This window comes from Pimephales promelas, chromosome 25, assembly GCF_988280905.1.
Source record: "Pimephales promelas chromosome 25, fPimPro1.hap1.1, whole genome shotgun sequence".
Taxonomy (NCBI): Eukaryota; Metazoa; Chordata; class Actinopteri; order Cypriniformes; family Leuciscidae; genus Pimephales; species Pimephales promelas.
Window position 1 is genome coordinate 14,517,674 of NC_142793.1, and position 15,871 is coordinate 14,533,544.

General features: G+C 38.5%; 1 protein-coding gene across 8 annotated transcripts in view; it reads left to right on the forward strand.

Moving 5' to 3' along the window:
• akap13b (A-kinase anchoring protein 13b) overlaps positions 1-15,871 on the forward strand; it is a 104,202-nt gene that overhangs the window by 52,686 nt on the left and 35,645 nt on the right. For all 8 annotated transcript variants that reach the window (XM_089127606.1, XM_089127605.1, XM_089127608.1 and 5 more), the window contains exons 9-10: positions 12,219-12,306; positions 12,918-13,051. In XM_089127606.1, coding sequence (XP_088983732.1) covers positions 12,219-12,306; positions 12,918-13,051 — 222 coding nt within the window. The remainder of the gene's footprint in view (positions 1-12,218; positions 12,307-12,917; positions 13,052-15,871) is intronic.

A 15,871-nucleotide genomic window follows, 5' to 3' on the forward strand; every position in this document is an offset into this window, starting at 1 on the left:
ATCGCTGGTATTTTTGCGCTGAATGAACCCAGGCTTACTTCTGACTCTTTCCCAGAAGCCTGATTTTCATGCACCACTTCAATTTCCCAGTGAATCCCATCATTCTCGCCATTCGAAAGGGTTGCCATGACTCCAGCTGTTAGTGGGTTGATGGTTCTATACAGATGCAGTGATCGAGGGTCCCTTTCATCCAATGCAAAGCTAAATGAGACTTTTACACTTCTTGTTTTAATTGCGAACAGTGTCCAAAAGGGTATTATCTTGTCATGACAACCTTTCTGATAGTGTTTACTTGGATGGAAAAGCCTTATCTTGCTGGGTGGAGCCTGGGAATCTCACCCCACTGCTCTCCAAACACTTTGAAGGATGAAACCCTTCTCCTCTGATCAGTGCATGTGTGTTAACCGATCAGAGTTCAACCACACCATGATGCACATTGGTAAAGATGTGAGGCTTTCTGCTCCGAAAATTGAAAAGGATGAGATGAGAGGCATTGAAAGAGCGAAGGGGGAACGCAAAAGAGCAGCTGCGATTGGGTGAGTCTGTTGAAAAAACAACAGTGGGAGCAGAAGGAAAGCCTGCGACTGAAAAAGAGAGGGAGTGTGCAGAAGGAAAAAGGAGAGAGGGAGGGGAGAAAAACGTGTGTGAAGAATGGAGGGAGGGAGAGTGAGAACGGGGCTGGTTCATGGGGCAGATGTGCAGAGAGTTGCTCATTTTTCCCAAAGCTTGACTGGGAACTCCACGAGTCTCGGGCTTCATGTTGGAATATAACGGCACTTTCTTCTCCTCCTTCACTCTTCACCCCTGGAAAAGATGTACGAGCGACACCGGCGTAGATACAGCCTGTGCGCCAAGGGCGAGAGGTCCGTGGACGTGGTTTTGATTAAGGTATGAAGCAGAAAACAAGTTCCTTTAGTCACTCTGTTAAAAATTGTTGTCTGTAAATTTTGCAGATTGTCTTGTTGACAGTTGCGTGCGCCGCCACATTGCATTGATTAGGGTTGGCCGGGAGCGTTGTTGAGATGCCAGAGGTCTCGCTCCAGATTAGGTTGAAGGGGTGTGTGCATGAGAGCTGTGGAGTTTCGCTGCTTGGCTTGGGTGGAGTTCAGTTTTGGATGTGGAACGATGAGGCCTGCTTTCCAACTTCAGGCCACTGTTCTCCATTAGCTCTAGACATGCTGGAATTTGAATTTCGTTACTATTTCGCATTGATTCCCCCGAATTCCAACCCCTTCCTTACATTTGTTGTCAAACAATCGTTGAAACCTCAGACTTCTCAGTCCATGTTTCATATTTACATGTATTTGGATTTGTTCTTTAGTTTTGAAGCAATGTGTAAGTTTCATGGCTGCTCTTTAGGGAAAAATTTGTCCCAAGAAGTTGGCAAAATTTGACACCACATCCTTTTGGGAATATGATTATATTTAATTCAAAGTAAGAAAAACATTATTTACAAATAAGGTAATTGTCAAACATTGAAACCCGTGACTTAAAGGAGTAGTTCACTTTTTAAAAAAAACTTTTGCTTGTCTTTCTTTCTTCAGTTTTCTGTCCAAAAGACAGTTTAACGTTCGCTCATTATTTTTTTTTTAAGTTTTATAAGCTCAAATGGTCGCCTTGGTCTGTTCTGTGATGTACGTTCGTGACTCTTCTATTCGAACTCGTTTATCAAAAATGAACAAATATTTTCCCCAAGTCAATTCGTTCATTTCCTTCGTTGAATGAACCAAATGACTCGAAAAAAGATTCATTCATTTTCTCTTCAAACAAGTTTGGACAGGAGAGTCACGAATGCGCATCACAGAACAGAGCAAGGCGACCATTTGAGCTTATAAAACGTTTTTTTTTTATTTGTTTAAAAGTCGTTTAAAGCCCTTTGAACAGTTTGCACTGAAACTGTCTTTTGGACCTTGAACCGTTTGATTACCAGTAAAGTGCATTATATGTAGAGGTCGACCGATATGGTTTTTTTGACACCGATACCGATCTTTTGAAATCCGGGTTCTGCCGATGGCCGATTAGTGCTGCCGATTTATTTTGGCCGATATTTGCTTGTTTTTTAACCTCTATTTGAAAGATAAAATGTAAAAGAAATGATAATTACTTAACATAGACAAACTTTCTCAACAAAAACATTTTATCCTCTCAAAAAATGTCCTGAAACATGTATTTTTGTTTTGTTTGTTGACGGACAAAGACGAATTGACATAACCTAATTATCACAAATAATAATTTTGGCTTGATATACTTGGATATTGGCCGATGCCGATTATGTTAAAAAATGCCAAATATCGGCCAATTAATCAGCCGACCGATTAATCGGTCTACTTCTAATTATATGGAGAAAGATCCTGGATTGTTTTCATCAAAAACCTTAATTTCTAGTTTCATAAAGTGAACTACTCCTTTAACAGTCCATATTTAAGGACAAAGGTGACAAAAATTTGACACAACCTTCTTTTTTATTCATTTTAATAAAAAAAAATGCTGAAGCTCTGTATAAAGCCTTATCGAAAAATGCAAAAGCTTTATAAAAACAATAGAAGTCCACTCCCTGTCCTAATTTAGATATTGTGTGTGTGGGAACAGTAAGGACTCTGACTGGAATGCTGTCAGTATGTTGGAGGTTGTATATTTAGTGGCTGGTCTGGTACTGTATCAGTGAAGGTCACAGCCAGACACATAAAGGGCCCTTCCACAGTCTGACCCCTCGATTATTGTCTCTTGATAAGTAGATTGGTCCAAGCTTGCTTTGCTGCTTGTTTATCTCCTTTCACTTCTTCTGCTTCCTTCTGCTTTCCGTCATCTGACATGAGCTGGCAGCAGGTCTGAGAATCATTATGTGGGAAGGCAAGTTAATTAAAAAAAGACATCTAATTATAGTAGGTATAACATATTGTGGAGAACTGCCATGCTTAATTATTCCTTCATAGAAGCAGCATGTATTGTTTACTATTAGGGATGCTCTTATTATGCTCTCCTTTTATGCTCATCTGATTTTTCTCTCTTCATTTTATCATTTAGTATTTTTTCATTTATTCACATTCATGATGCACACTTGCCTACTTGGCTTCTGTTTCACTAAATGTGTTGTTTTACAAAATGAGGGATGAGACATAATTTGTCTTTGATAATTGACAACATGCCATGGATTCTGGCTGTAGTTTCTCAATTCTAGTGCTGATATCTAGAAAGCAAGGGGCATATGTGCTACAGAGTACATATACAGCAAATGACATAAATAGAACTTGCTGAAATAAAATTTATTTTACACTATTTATTTTTCTAAAATTTTAGTAGTGTGTGTGTGAGAGAGTAGTAGTATTGTTGTCACAATACCACACTGTAAAAAATATTGTTGGTTTAACTTAAAGTAAGTTACCTGGTTGCCTTAATTTTAAGTTGATTGAACTGGAAAAGTGAGTTAATACAATGAAGGAGATTAATTTGATCATCAGAAACTCAAAATAATAACTTATCTCAACTAAATAAATTATTTAAGTTGATTTGACAAAAGAAAAAAAAATTTTGTGATAACAAATCTTGAAAATATTTTTTTTACAGTGTAGGATTTCCAACTTTGATTTGATACCTTGAAAAATTAAATTTATAATTTAAATAAATCGAAATTGGATAACAATTTTGATTCCTTGGGGAAAACTGCCATATATACCGCCATACAGATCTCATAATTTTTGGATAATATGGGTAATTTTCTTGTAATAGGTTACACATTGCTACATTTATAAAAATAAAGGCAAGCAAACCGTTTGTAAAAAATATCAACAAATAAACTAATTGTGAACAGGAGCACAAACAAATATACTAGAATAAAGAGACAAAATAAATAAACATAATAAACATATATATATATATATATTATTGTGTGCATACATGTTTTTACGTTGTACTTATATTTTAAAAAATACCTGCATAAATTTAATGTACTTACATTTATAATTACACGGTTGACCCTTCCCACCTTAACCTACCCTTAAACCGACCCATACCACCACACCTGTACCCGTATCACACCTAAATAGCAGCTAAAGTGTTTCACAATGCAACATGAACACAATAAGTACATTGTACTTATTTTTCAATGGAAGTACAAAGTACTTAAAGCCACCTAATATAAAGTGGGACCATTAATTTTGTGGTGATTAAATACACTTAAAGTCTGTGTAAATACTTCAGACAGCTTGCATTTTTACAATTAAAGACTTATTATTATTATTATTATTATTATTTTAAATCAGCATTATATACTGTTGTATTTGCGAGATGATATATTAAAATATGGTCCACTTTAAGCATCTGTGGTGGGAAGTGAAGAGTGGCTGTTAAACCGGTCTGAATGTAAAATCCAGGGCCGCAGGTGCCGCTTGAGCACTAAGTGAGGATTGAGAAAGACAGGTTGTCCGGAGCCGTCTCAAAGAGCGCCCGAGGGAGCACTTACCAATTGACGCAAACCTTTGTTGTAGCATATTCCTTTCAACTGAGACCTCCTTAATATTGAACGAGAAGCCAAATGGCTACTTAACACTTCTTTAAGTGATTTCACAGATGTTTTACCCAGAACCCGCCTGCAAGAAACAAATAGAAGAACCGTGCAAAATCAGTCGGTAGCTATTTTTGCAGTACGAAACTCATGTATTAGTGTCCACTGGTGTGCCCACTTCCATGTCATAGCCTTCCCTGTCTCCACAGCTCGTCATATCTATGGAATGTGTCCAGAATGTCCAGCTCAGACCACAGTCTGTGGACAGTCTCTCTCTGCACTCAGTGGATTACAGCTCGGTTTCATAAGCCTTTCGGAAGTTCTGTCATCTCTTAATATAGCCATATCTCAACAGTCTCCTTTTCCATGATTAGAACATGGATGTGTCTGGATCAGAGCCAAAGCACTTAAGACACTTTGCCACGAATTTCATCTCATACACTACCATTTAAAAGTTTGGAGTTGTAAGATTAGAATGCAGGTCAGAAAAATAATACTGTGGAAAAAGTATTGCAATTTAAAATAACGGTTTTCTATTTTAATATGCAAGTTATTCCTGTACAGAATTATCAGCATCATTACTGAAGTCTTCGGTGTCACACGATTCTTCAGATATAATTCTACACTGTAAAGAAATATTTGTAATCTGTCAAATCAACTTAAATAAATAATAAAAAAGAAAATAATAAAAAATAAAATAATTTATGTAGTTCAGATAACATAATATTTTAAGTTTCTGATGATTAAATCAATCACCTTCATTGTATTAACTCAATTTTTCCATTTCAATGAACTTAAATTTTTAAGGCAACCAGGATACTTCTTTTTTTTAAATAAAACCAACAATATTTTTTGTACAGTCCTGATTTTCTTATTAATTTTGAATAGAGCTGTGCAGCTTAATATTTTTGTGTTTTTTCCCCCCAGATCCTTTGAATTGAACGCTCAAAAGAACATAATTTATTTGAAATCTAAATCTCATTTTTTAACATTAGAAATGTCACATCTCAACTTAGTATATTTTGTATTTTTTCATAAGGTTGAAAAATTGTAGGAAGAATTCAAAATGTATTTAAGTGTTTTAAAATCATTGTGAATAACGTGCTAATTATGTATTTTAAATATATAGTTCTTAAGAAAATGTTTTTTTTTTGCTAATATAGCCCCAAGTCATTAACTTTTAGTGTAACTTGTGGTTTTTCACCGAGAAAAAAAAAAAAAAGACATTCCAGAAAAATGTTTATTTACATAACTGTCAAAAATAAGCTTCAAATAAAAACCTGCCAGTTCTAGAAAAGTGTAAAGTTGGCAACAGACTAAAAACTACTGTGATCCCTTAGCAAGCACCCACAACTCTTTACCAGCTGCTTTTCCTCCGTAGGCTCCAACGGTTCCAGTTATATTATATTTCCACTTGAATTACAAACCAATCTCTGCGCTGAATTCCAAGCACTGTTGGCTACAAATCTACTTTTAAAGTTCACCTGCCCACTGTTATCCTGTTCTAGGCATCCATAAATCCTCTGGGAAAGGAGATTGTTTGGAAAAGGCAGTTTCCTGTTCTTGTGACACGGGTTCCCATAGGAAGTCAATAGCGTCAAAGTCTAAAGGGGTCGTGTGTCAGGATAGGTCATGTGAAGGGCGTCAGGATCATGTTTTAGTCAATGCACCTTTTCCATCTCACTCTTGAAGTGTTGAATTTGCCAGTCAATGAAGTGGTGTGGTGTTTTGTGGATTGAACTCCATTATGGCCCCATTTACTCTGCATGAGTGGCGTAAAGAAAACTAAGCCACATGCCTGGGGGAAATGCATCGTGGCTTTTTACAGCCTACATCATGCGCTCGTGCACAACACTCCTTTGTTGTAATTGCTTTCCTTTCCTGACCAAACGCACATATGGTTTTTCAAACATTGTTCATTAATTCTGCATGTTTTTTTTTTACTCTTGTACTTAATTTCCAGTTGTGCATTTTGAAGCTTGACATCATCACATTTGCCGAAACGAGCATCGTAAAGCCACTTTGAGCTACTTGATGATTTCACTTCACGTCTGCATTGTTCTGCTATAAATCATCCACTGCAATGAGCTCTTTGTCCCAGCGCCTGTTCACATTCTCAATGCATGTAAACACACTCTGAAAGATTGTTTGTGCCAAAATTTGTGTATTGTCTGTATGAGTTGTTATACAGGGTGTCTTTAAGTGAGAGATCCTCGTTTTTTAATGATAGTCATACTCTGACGAGACCAATAATGATTTGTCTAAGGATTATGCTAAATTATACTTCTGTCAAGTTTAGTTAGTCACAGTTAGACTGAGAAACTGAGGAGCAGAATGTAAAACAAACAAATATATAGCACATATATTATGAACTAAGTATACAGTATGTGTATATATATCACTCACCTAAAGGATTATTAGGAACACCATACTAATACCGCGTTTGACCCCCTTTCGCCTTCAGAACTGCCTTAATTCTACGTTGCATTGATTCAACAAGGTGCTGAAAGCATTCTTTAGAAATGTTGGCCCATATTGATAGGATAGCATCTTGCAGTTGATGGAGATTTGTGGGATGCACATCCAGGGCACGAAGCTCCCGTTCCACCACATCCCAAAGATGCTCTATTGGGTTGAGATTTTGTGACTGTTGGGGCCATTTTAGTACAGGGAACTTATTGCTATGTTCAAGAAACCAATTTGAAATGATTCGAGCTTTATCCTGCTGGAAGTAGCCATCAGAGGATGGGTACATGGTGGCCATAAAGGGATGGATGTGGTCAGAAACAATGCTCAGGTAGGCCGTGGCATTTAAACGATGCCCAGTTGGCACTAAGGGGCCTAAAGTGTGCCAAGAAAACATCCCCACCACCATTACAGCACCACCACCAGCCTGCACAGTGGTAACAAGGCATGATGGATCCATGCTCTCATTCTGTTTACGCCAAATTCTGACTCTACCATCTGAATGTCTCAACAGAAATCGAGACTCATCAGACCAGGCAACATTTTTCCAGTCTTCAAGTGTCCAATTTTGGTGAGCTCTTGCAAATTGTAGCCTCTTTTTCCTATTTGTAATGGAGAGATGAGTGGTACGGTGGGGTCTTCAGCTGTTGTAGCCCATCCGCCTCAAGATTGTGCATGTTGTGGCTTCACAAATGCTTTGCTGCATACCTCGGTTGTAACGAGTGGTTATTTCAGTCAAAGTCTGACTACCATCAGCTTGAATCAGTCGGCCCATTCTCCTCTGACCTCTAGCATCAACACAGCATTTTCCCCCACAGGACTGCCGAATACTGGATGTTTTTCCCTTTTCACACCATTCTTTGTAAACCCTAGAAATGGTTGTGAATGAAAATCCCAGTAACTGAGCAGATTGTGAAATACTCAGACCGGCCCGTCTGGCACCAACAACCATGCCACGCTCAAAATTGCTCAAATCATCTTTCTGAGACCAGAAATGGTCTTGACCAGGACCACACCCCTAAATGCATTGGAGCAACTGTCATGTAATTGGTTGATTAGATAATTGCATTAATGAGGTGTTCCTATTCCTAATAATCCTTAAGTGAGTGTATACAGTATATACTCGATGTATGTGGATCTGCAAACTACCTTATCAAACATATTTGGAAAAAGTTTGCATTATTCACTAAGTATTGCAGATTTTTTTAATGTATGTTTTTAATAATGTTTTTTTTTAAAGTATGTGTAAAATACGTCAAAATTTAACATTTTGTTTTTCCATGGTTAAAATGAAAAAATAAATTGTAGTAAAATGTTCACAATCACATAAGAAATCAAGTCATATCAGTAGTCTTATGGTGGCTGACATGTTTGATCATCACTTTTTTTCAATAACTCCTATGTTATTGGACACTTTTGCTGCATAAATAGAAGTATTGGAACTATGTGGGCTTCCTTGCTTTTGCCATGTTGGCCTTTAAAAACAAACCCATATTGGTTGACGATCGGATCTATTAACATAGCTGGCCTGGCAAATCTTTATTTATGCCAAGTTATCCTTAAAGCATGTATCCTGAAAAATAATCAAAGCCGTCATGATCAAAGATCAGGACTCTGGCTGACCGTTTCTGCCTGTGGCATGTGTTTAGCATTTGGTCAGTGTGAGGCATTACATGTTTCCATTACTGCACGTTGGCTCTAAATGCCACATTTGTGGACTGATTTTCACGACTCATTCAGTAATTGGTAGAAACGGTGTCTGGTTGGAAGTGTTTCTGTATGTGTCTGTTACAGCCATTATCATTATTACCAAGTCGTGAAACTGACATAAAATATCCAGCTAGCCTTCTGGTTCTCTGCAAATTTGTCCGCATAAACACATTTTTGAGCGTTTGGTAATACATACACACACACGCACACACATCCACAAGCTTTACACTCGCAAACTAGTGTTTAATTGGCTGAAACTGAGTGCTCTGTACTTGAGACTTTTCATTTGCTTTCCCACTCAAAGACAAGTTTATCATTCATAATAAAGATTGAAGGATTGTGGACAGTGTGTTTGTATGATTTTGTTTGTCAGATCGAGGTTGATGTCTGTTCTGGGATCGGTAAACATAACATGCTTGCATGTCTAAGTTCCAGATGGTGTAAGACTCTCGGTGCTGTCTGGATCCTGTCAGAATCTACTGTGACTGGGAATGACTGGTTTTCTTGAACAGCAGTGAAACATCACAGTTGTGAATCTCTTTTCTGGAGTCCATGATGGCGTGTCTTCATTAAAACAGTTAGATATGTGGCCCGACACGTAATGTGGTGGCACTTAGACAGACGACCCAAGTTTAAATCCAGCTTGTGTTATTTACTGATACCATCCCCTCATCATTTCACACCCTTTTAAATAAAAAGTGGCAAAAAAATAAATAATAATAATTTATATGTATATGTGTATGTATGTATCCAGTTGTTACCTGACAGTTAAAACCAATTGTTAGATCGAGTTTTTATTTTACTTTTTTTTTTTTTTTACATGTTTGTTTATTTTCTTGTTTTTTAATTGTCTGTTATTTTTTATTTTATTTTATTTATTTATTTTGCAGGGGACTTTTTTTGTTTATTTGTTGTTTTTTTCCATTTAGTTGTCTGTTCATTTATTGTTTTATTTAATTTATTTTTTAATTTATTTTTATTTTTTTTAAGATCACAGCTGGAATCATGACCACACATAGAGAAACTGATTCAACCAACTATTCTTTCCATTCGTTCTTTTTTCCAGTATTTGTTTCTGTTTCTCTCCTCACATCTCACTCTCTGAGAGTTTAAAGGCTGCAGCTGTTGATGGCTCTATTGAAAGCCCACGCCCCGCTTGCTTTCCACACTAGAGCAGTGTCCATCCACCAATGACCAAACAAAGGAGGTCTATGGCCAAAAGCCACACACACACAGACACACACGTGCGTGCACATAGCGGGTGCACACTAAGTGTGGGAGTTGAGCGTGTCACATGCTTACGACGGGCAGTGTGTGGGTGTAATCAGTCCTGAATGAGCCGATGATGGCCATGCAGATGAGCTGCACAGGAAGGTTTCTAAGCTTCTGTTTCCGCCACAGGGATGTTCTTCTTTTTCATGGTCTTTTGATCTTTGTATACTACATTACAGCTGCTGTTGTAGTACCATGTACCAAAGTACCATGTCGTTACAGTGTTGCTGTTTTGGGGTTTATTTATATGCATTTATTTATATAAATACATTTTATATTATTATTTCACTATTATCTATAATATTTAAGTAGTGTGTATATATATATATATATATATATATATAAAATTTTGCTCTTTTAACACCATATTCACATGATTATTATTAATATTATTCATCCTTATTAGCTAATGCATCTATTTATCATTATATTGATGCATCAAGTGGTAGTAATACTACTAATAATACATAATAATAGTATAATTTGTGGAAAATATGGTGAAAAAATAGGCATTAAGATTGATAAATGTCCCATCTTGCTGAAGTCAAAGGGTTTTTTAAATGGGATTTTGGTTAAATCACTTGTGATTAAAAAAGAAAAAGGAAATCCGTTACATCTTGAAAAAGGCTGTTGGTAACAAGTGGCTAAATGTGACAAAAGAGGCTGTCATGAACATTAAGCGTCATCACACTGAACTGGAAAGCTCAGACCATTTCACAGCCTCGTGCTTATCATGCTCTTGCAAACTATTCTAACTCAAACTTTTTGGGAAAATGTTTTTAGATAAAGAGTTAAAATCTTGGGGCTGTGGTGTAGTTCGTTTCTAGCCTACCTTCAGCTTTTTACTTCTGGCCATTGTATTTAGGCTTTAAAATTCATTAAAGTTTTGTTAATATGGACAAAACATGTTACTATCATAATCTTGTGTTGATCACAGAGCTTTTATACAATGAACCAAAAGCCTATGTACTGTAAAAGTCCTATTGGCGTTACGGGCTGGCCTACAAATTTACATCATTCATGCCCCACTATTGTACGGTGACCACTTTGTCCTACAGTAGCCTAAAACTAGCCCTCTATGGCCCGTTCACAGCTGTTCTAAGTTGAACGCTAGTGGGCTGTGATGTTTACATGTGGGTCACATTCCTCTAGGTCTGTTCAGAATGCCCCACACATGCCCCCAGAAACCCTTCCTGCCCCAAATCACAACCTTGAGGGTTTACAAGCACATGTAACTCTCTCAGGAGGTAGACGCTCTTACCACTGCTAATATTTCTGTTCATCAAGAAAGTGGATTCTTCTGTGGTCAAAGGAAAATGCTTTAGCCGTCCAAGTCGAAACCATTGGCATACTTGTCCTGGTTTTAGGTTGCAGAGGAAAACTATCTTTCACCTGATGCATCAGTATTGTATGTCCTGCTGCATTCTAGCATGATTTTTAGCAGATGATGGATCTTAAAAATAGTATGTGTTTGAGAAAATCAATACTTTTAGAAAAAGTTTGGTTGGCAATGAAGCACAATTAAAAAAAATATTCACTTGACAACAAATGATCTTTTTCTTTATTTACCTTGACTGCTTTCAGTTATGCCATTATTAATGCAGTTATAAGAGAGAGAGAGAGATTAAGCATGTGTGACTTACCTGAGTCTCTCAACAGTGTTCGGCAGAAGCGTCTAATAGCGAAACTCTAAGCTCCAAGATCAGTGACGCTATTACTTCGCTAGTGAGAAATTCCATGTAGCTTTAAAGTTGCTAAACTATTTTACTGGCAACATGTTTCTGTGTGAGTGTGTGCCTAGTAGCCTACTGTATGTGTGTGTGTTTGATTGGGAGAAAGAGGGTATGTGCTTTCCGTACATAAAATGTATTTTTGTGGCAAAAAAACATGAAAATAATTTGTTGTTTCTATCCTGTTGTGTACTAAACATATTTTTGCTTGGTCTGGGTCATTGTGGGTTGTGGTTCTTTTGCTGTTGTAGGCTGTAAGGACCTTTTGAAATAACTAAAATGATTTGGCGAAGTGATATGGAACTGTAATAATACGGTCAAGACCTAAAGCCGCAGGTTTCCCTGAAAATAATTGCATACCTTAGAACATTCGTCAACCAATCAGATTTCAAGTCACTAGTATTTTTTTATACGACAAGTGTGAATATTATAAGTTCAGAATATACAAAATCAGCTGTAAAGTTTTCTGGTCTGTATATCAAGAGTTATTTTGGACATGAAATGACACACACTAAACTGGAATGATTTTCTCATTGCAGATTCACAGAGAGACAGAGACGTTTTACTCAGTTGATGCCAGTCGAGATGCTGGACTCCAGGAGAACAAATCCACTTCAGTGAGCTCAGGTAACCAACTGATTTAGCTTTTGCATTGAATATCAAGTTGGTAACCCAAATGTCCATGGTCTTTGAGGATGTTCATGTTTGCACCTACGTAATTTATGTGGCTTGTAACCATAAATTTACACTGAAATACCACCGAGTTTACTGAATGAACAGCGTTTGACGTCAACAACTCAACCATTGCATCACATAGGTTTAGTTTATGGGTGAAAGTTACATCCAGAACAAAACACAAAACACAAAAACCTCTTTCATGCATCTTCCAGCATGCTACAAAAGAGAGGATGCCCTCTTTGCTCAGACTGTGTGTCTGTGTGTGTCCAATCTAAATAGTGCCCACATTGTGTCACATGGGAAACGACATACACATCCTCCAAAGACCAAATGAATGTCTTCCTGTCAATACAAAAGACTCCACTAGTCAAATAAGATCATCTATTTAAGTAGATGACATCAACATCCTGTCTTGCAAGAAGAGATGCAACACAATGGACTCAAATGACTCACTTTTAGACTATATTTTGATTCAGTCCGTGAGAATCGAGTCTGGTCTGTTTTATTTTCTATTTATTCTTCTTCTGTTGCTATTCAACGTTCTCATGTTGTTTCTGCAGAATTCCCCCCTTCGACCCCCTCACCCGAGAGCGTACGTCACAAAGAGTCAGCGAGCCCCATGCGAGGGTCTGTCAGCGATGGCGACTCTCTCTTTAGCCAGGATATGGGCGAGGACATCGTTTTTAATAATAAGGTGGGTGCGTATTTGCGGATTGTCCAATATCACCCAATTCTGTTTGTTTTCGAAGCAGAGTTGCTATTTATTTTGTTTCTATGTCTCTTTACCAAGCCCTCGCTTTTGCCTCTGCCAGATAAAGCGGTTATGTAATGCGTCTCATGTCTGTGCGTCTCATTCTGTGGTGATCTTCTCTACTCACAACATCTTGCTCCACTGACATCATGTCATGTGACGTGAGCAGGTCGGTTGGCCAAGGCCATTATTATGACCTCATCCTCAGACATGCTTCTCCTTTTTTTTCCCCTACCTCTTCTAAGAGTTTCCCTGAAGATCTCTCCACCGCTTAAACTCCTTGCTTCAATTTAAAGATGTTTAACACAGACTAAAGCCCATTTCACACAGCGCGTTGATCCCGGGAAATTGCCGGGAAATTGCCAGAACGCCCTTCTGTGTGAACGCAAACACGACCCGGGATTGATAATGGCATCGATGCCAGGTTAGGGACCTAGTAACATTGCCGGAATCAGTCCCGCAATGCGCGCTGTGTGAACAAAAGCCAGGACCAATGCCGTAAGGGGTGTGTCATAGTGATGACGCTCATGCCATCGCGTGACTCTGTTGTTCAAAGAAAGGACGAACAAATGTCTGCAAACTGGAACGAAGCACAGACCAGAAGCCCCTCACTATCCGCGCTGAAGCTGAGATCGTTCACCAGCTTTTTGGAACGGTATGTGCGTGTACATGTTTTCGACTCGTACGTTACACGTTTTATCCTCACGTCATGTGTCTTTCCGGGTTCTTTACAGGTTGTGTGTGAACGCACTCACAGATTCCGGCAAATCACTGGCAGTGTGAATGAACCGAAATCAAACTATCCCGGGACAAATGCCGGGTCACATTATCCGTGTATTTTCCAGAATCTCTGTGTGAAAGGGGCTTTAGACACTACTGAAGTGTTGCTCTTAGCAAAGCCCCTTTCACACGTCGCGTTTATCCTGGGAAATTGCCGTAAAATTGCTAGATTGCCTTCTGTGTGAATGCAAACAAGTCCCGGGATTGATGCCGGGCTCGATGCCGGGATGGGGACCTAGTAACATTGCCGGGATCCATCCCGGAACGTGCCCTGTGTGAACAAAAGGACCAATGCCATATCGGTGTGTGTTATAGACCATTTCACAAGATGTAAACAACACCGGTCCAGAAGCACTTCCTGTTTCAGTTTGTAACTGTTTTTTTTATTTCACATGTAAAGAAAACATCTTAAAGATGTTTGTTTAACTTTTTGATTCAGTTTTAAATGTTCTGTTGGTTGTATTTTATCCCAGCTTTTATGTAGTGTTAAAAAACTGAAACAGGAAGTGCTTCTGGACCAATGTTGTTTACATCTTGTGAAATGGTCTATAGTGATGACGCATGTGCAATCGCACGGGCCTTTCTACAACCTATGCTACAGCAACTCGGCAAACCCAGTGGCGCTACTATTGGTATGTTAACCTGCCAGGCTAATTGGTTAGCATTTTGCTGAGAGAACTAGCATTTTGCCAAGCAGCTAGCATTATGCAATGCACACACAATCCGAAGGTAAAACAAATTCTCATTCAAAAGAGCAACTTATTTGGACATTTGCTTTACACAGTGTCGTAACCATAGATATCTATATAAAGGCTAGATGTGTCACGGCGGAGTATTTATCGTCATCACCGGCAGCCATCTTGTCACAGACAGGCTTTCTAGCGGACTCTGTGGTATCTGATGTAAGAAATACTCTTATCTCGTTGAAATCTTGACGGATTTACAAACGGTTTGGTGTCTTACAAACGTTATTAACGTGGCTATAATTCTGGATGGTTATTTATTTCTACACTTATTATTCATATTGTATGCAGTATCATAACTACATATTTGCCGTTTATAACAAACCAGACCGTTAGAAAATCGGTAGAAATTGAGCAAGTTACAGTGATTTAAAAAGTACATGCACCATCAAAACAATGTTACCAGTGAGCGAGCTGCCTGTGACAAGATGGCCGCCAGGTGCTGACGTCGACCTCCATTGGCCAGCAGTGTGGACGACACATCTAGCCTTTATATACATATCTATGGTCGTAACTACACGCGATGCGACGCCGCGACACGCGATAAAAGGTATCTTTTCCATGTTAATCAGAGTTTTTGTCCTAACCAGAGGCGAGGGCGACACGCGAAGTTTCTACTTTAGAAACGGTTCCTATTTCTGTGACGTCGCGGTTGACAGATCCGCCCACACAGAGATCTCATTGGATGGAAGTTCTGCGTATCATGAATATTTAATCATCAAACATGGACGACGAGGAAACTGATTGTCGAAGTTCAAAGGCATACAAGCGATAACAGATAATTTACCTCAGATTTTGAAAGCATATAATATAGCGTTCAAAATGAATTCTATGCAAACATACAACTGTACTTCATAACAATATTAGTCAGTGAGTATATTTTGTTAATGTTTTGATTTTTTATAATGTTATTTCTTTATTTGCTTATGTCCTTACCCATTTCCAATGCGAGTGCGGGCCAGCAGTGCGCTTTCACAGAGAGACTCCGCCCACACGCTGTTCTGAATGGCGGTGATTTTTGATTGACTTGTGGCGTCTCACAGTCTCGTCGCGTCAAGTGTGGAGAGACGCACTGGAATTTTATCGCGTCGTGTGTAGTTGGACACTGTGTTATATGCCCCCCCAAACTAGCCTACTTTTCTCTTGGAATTGTACATGGAATTTCATGAAGCACGCTTACATTTTCTCTAAGCTCTAAAAGCAGGTAGAGGCACTTCACCTATGCTTGACTTGTGTTCTG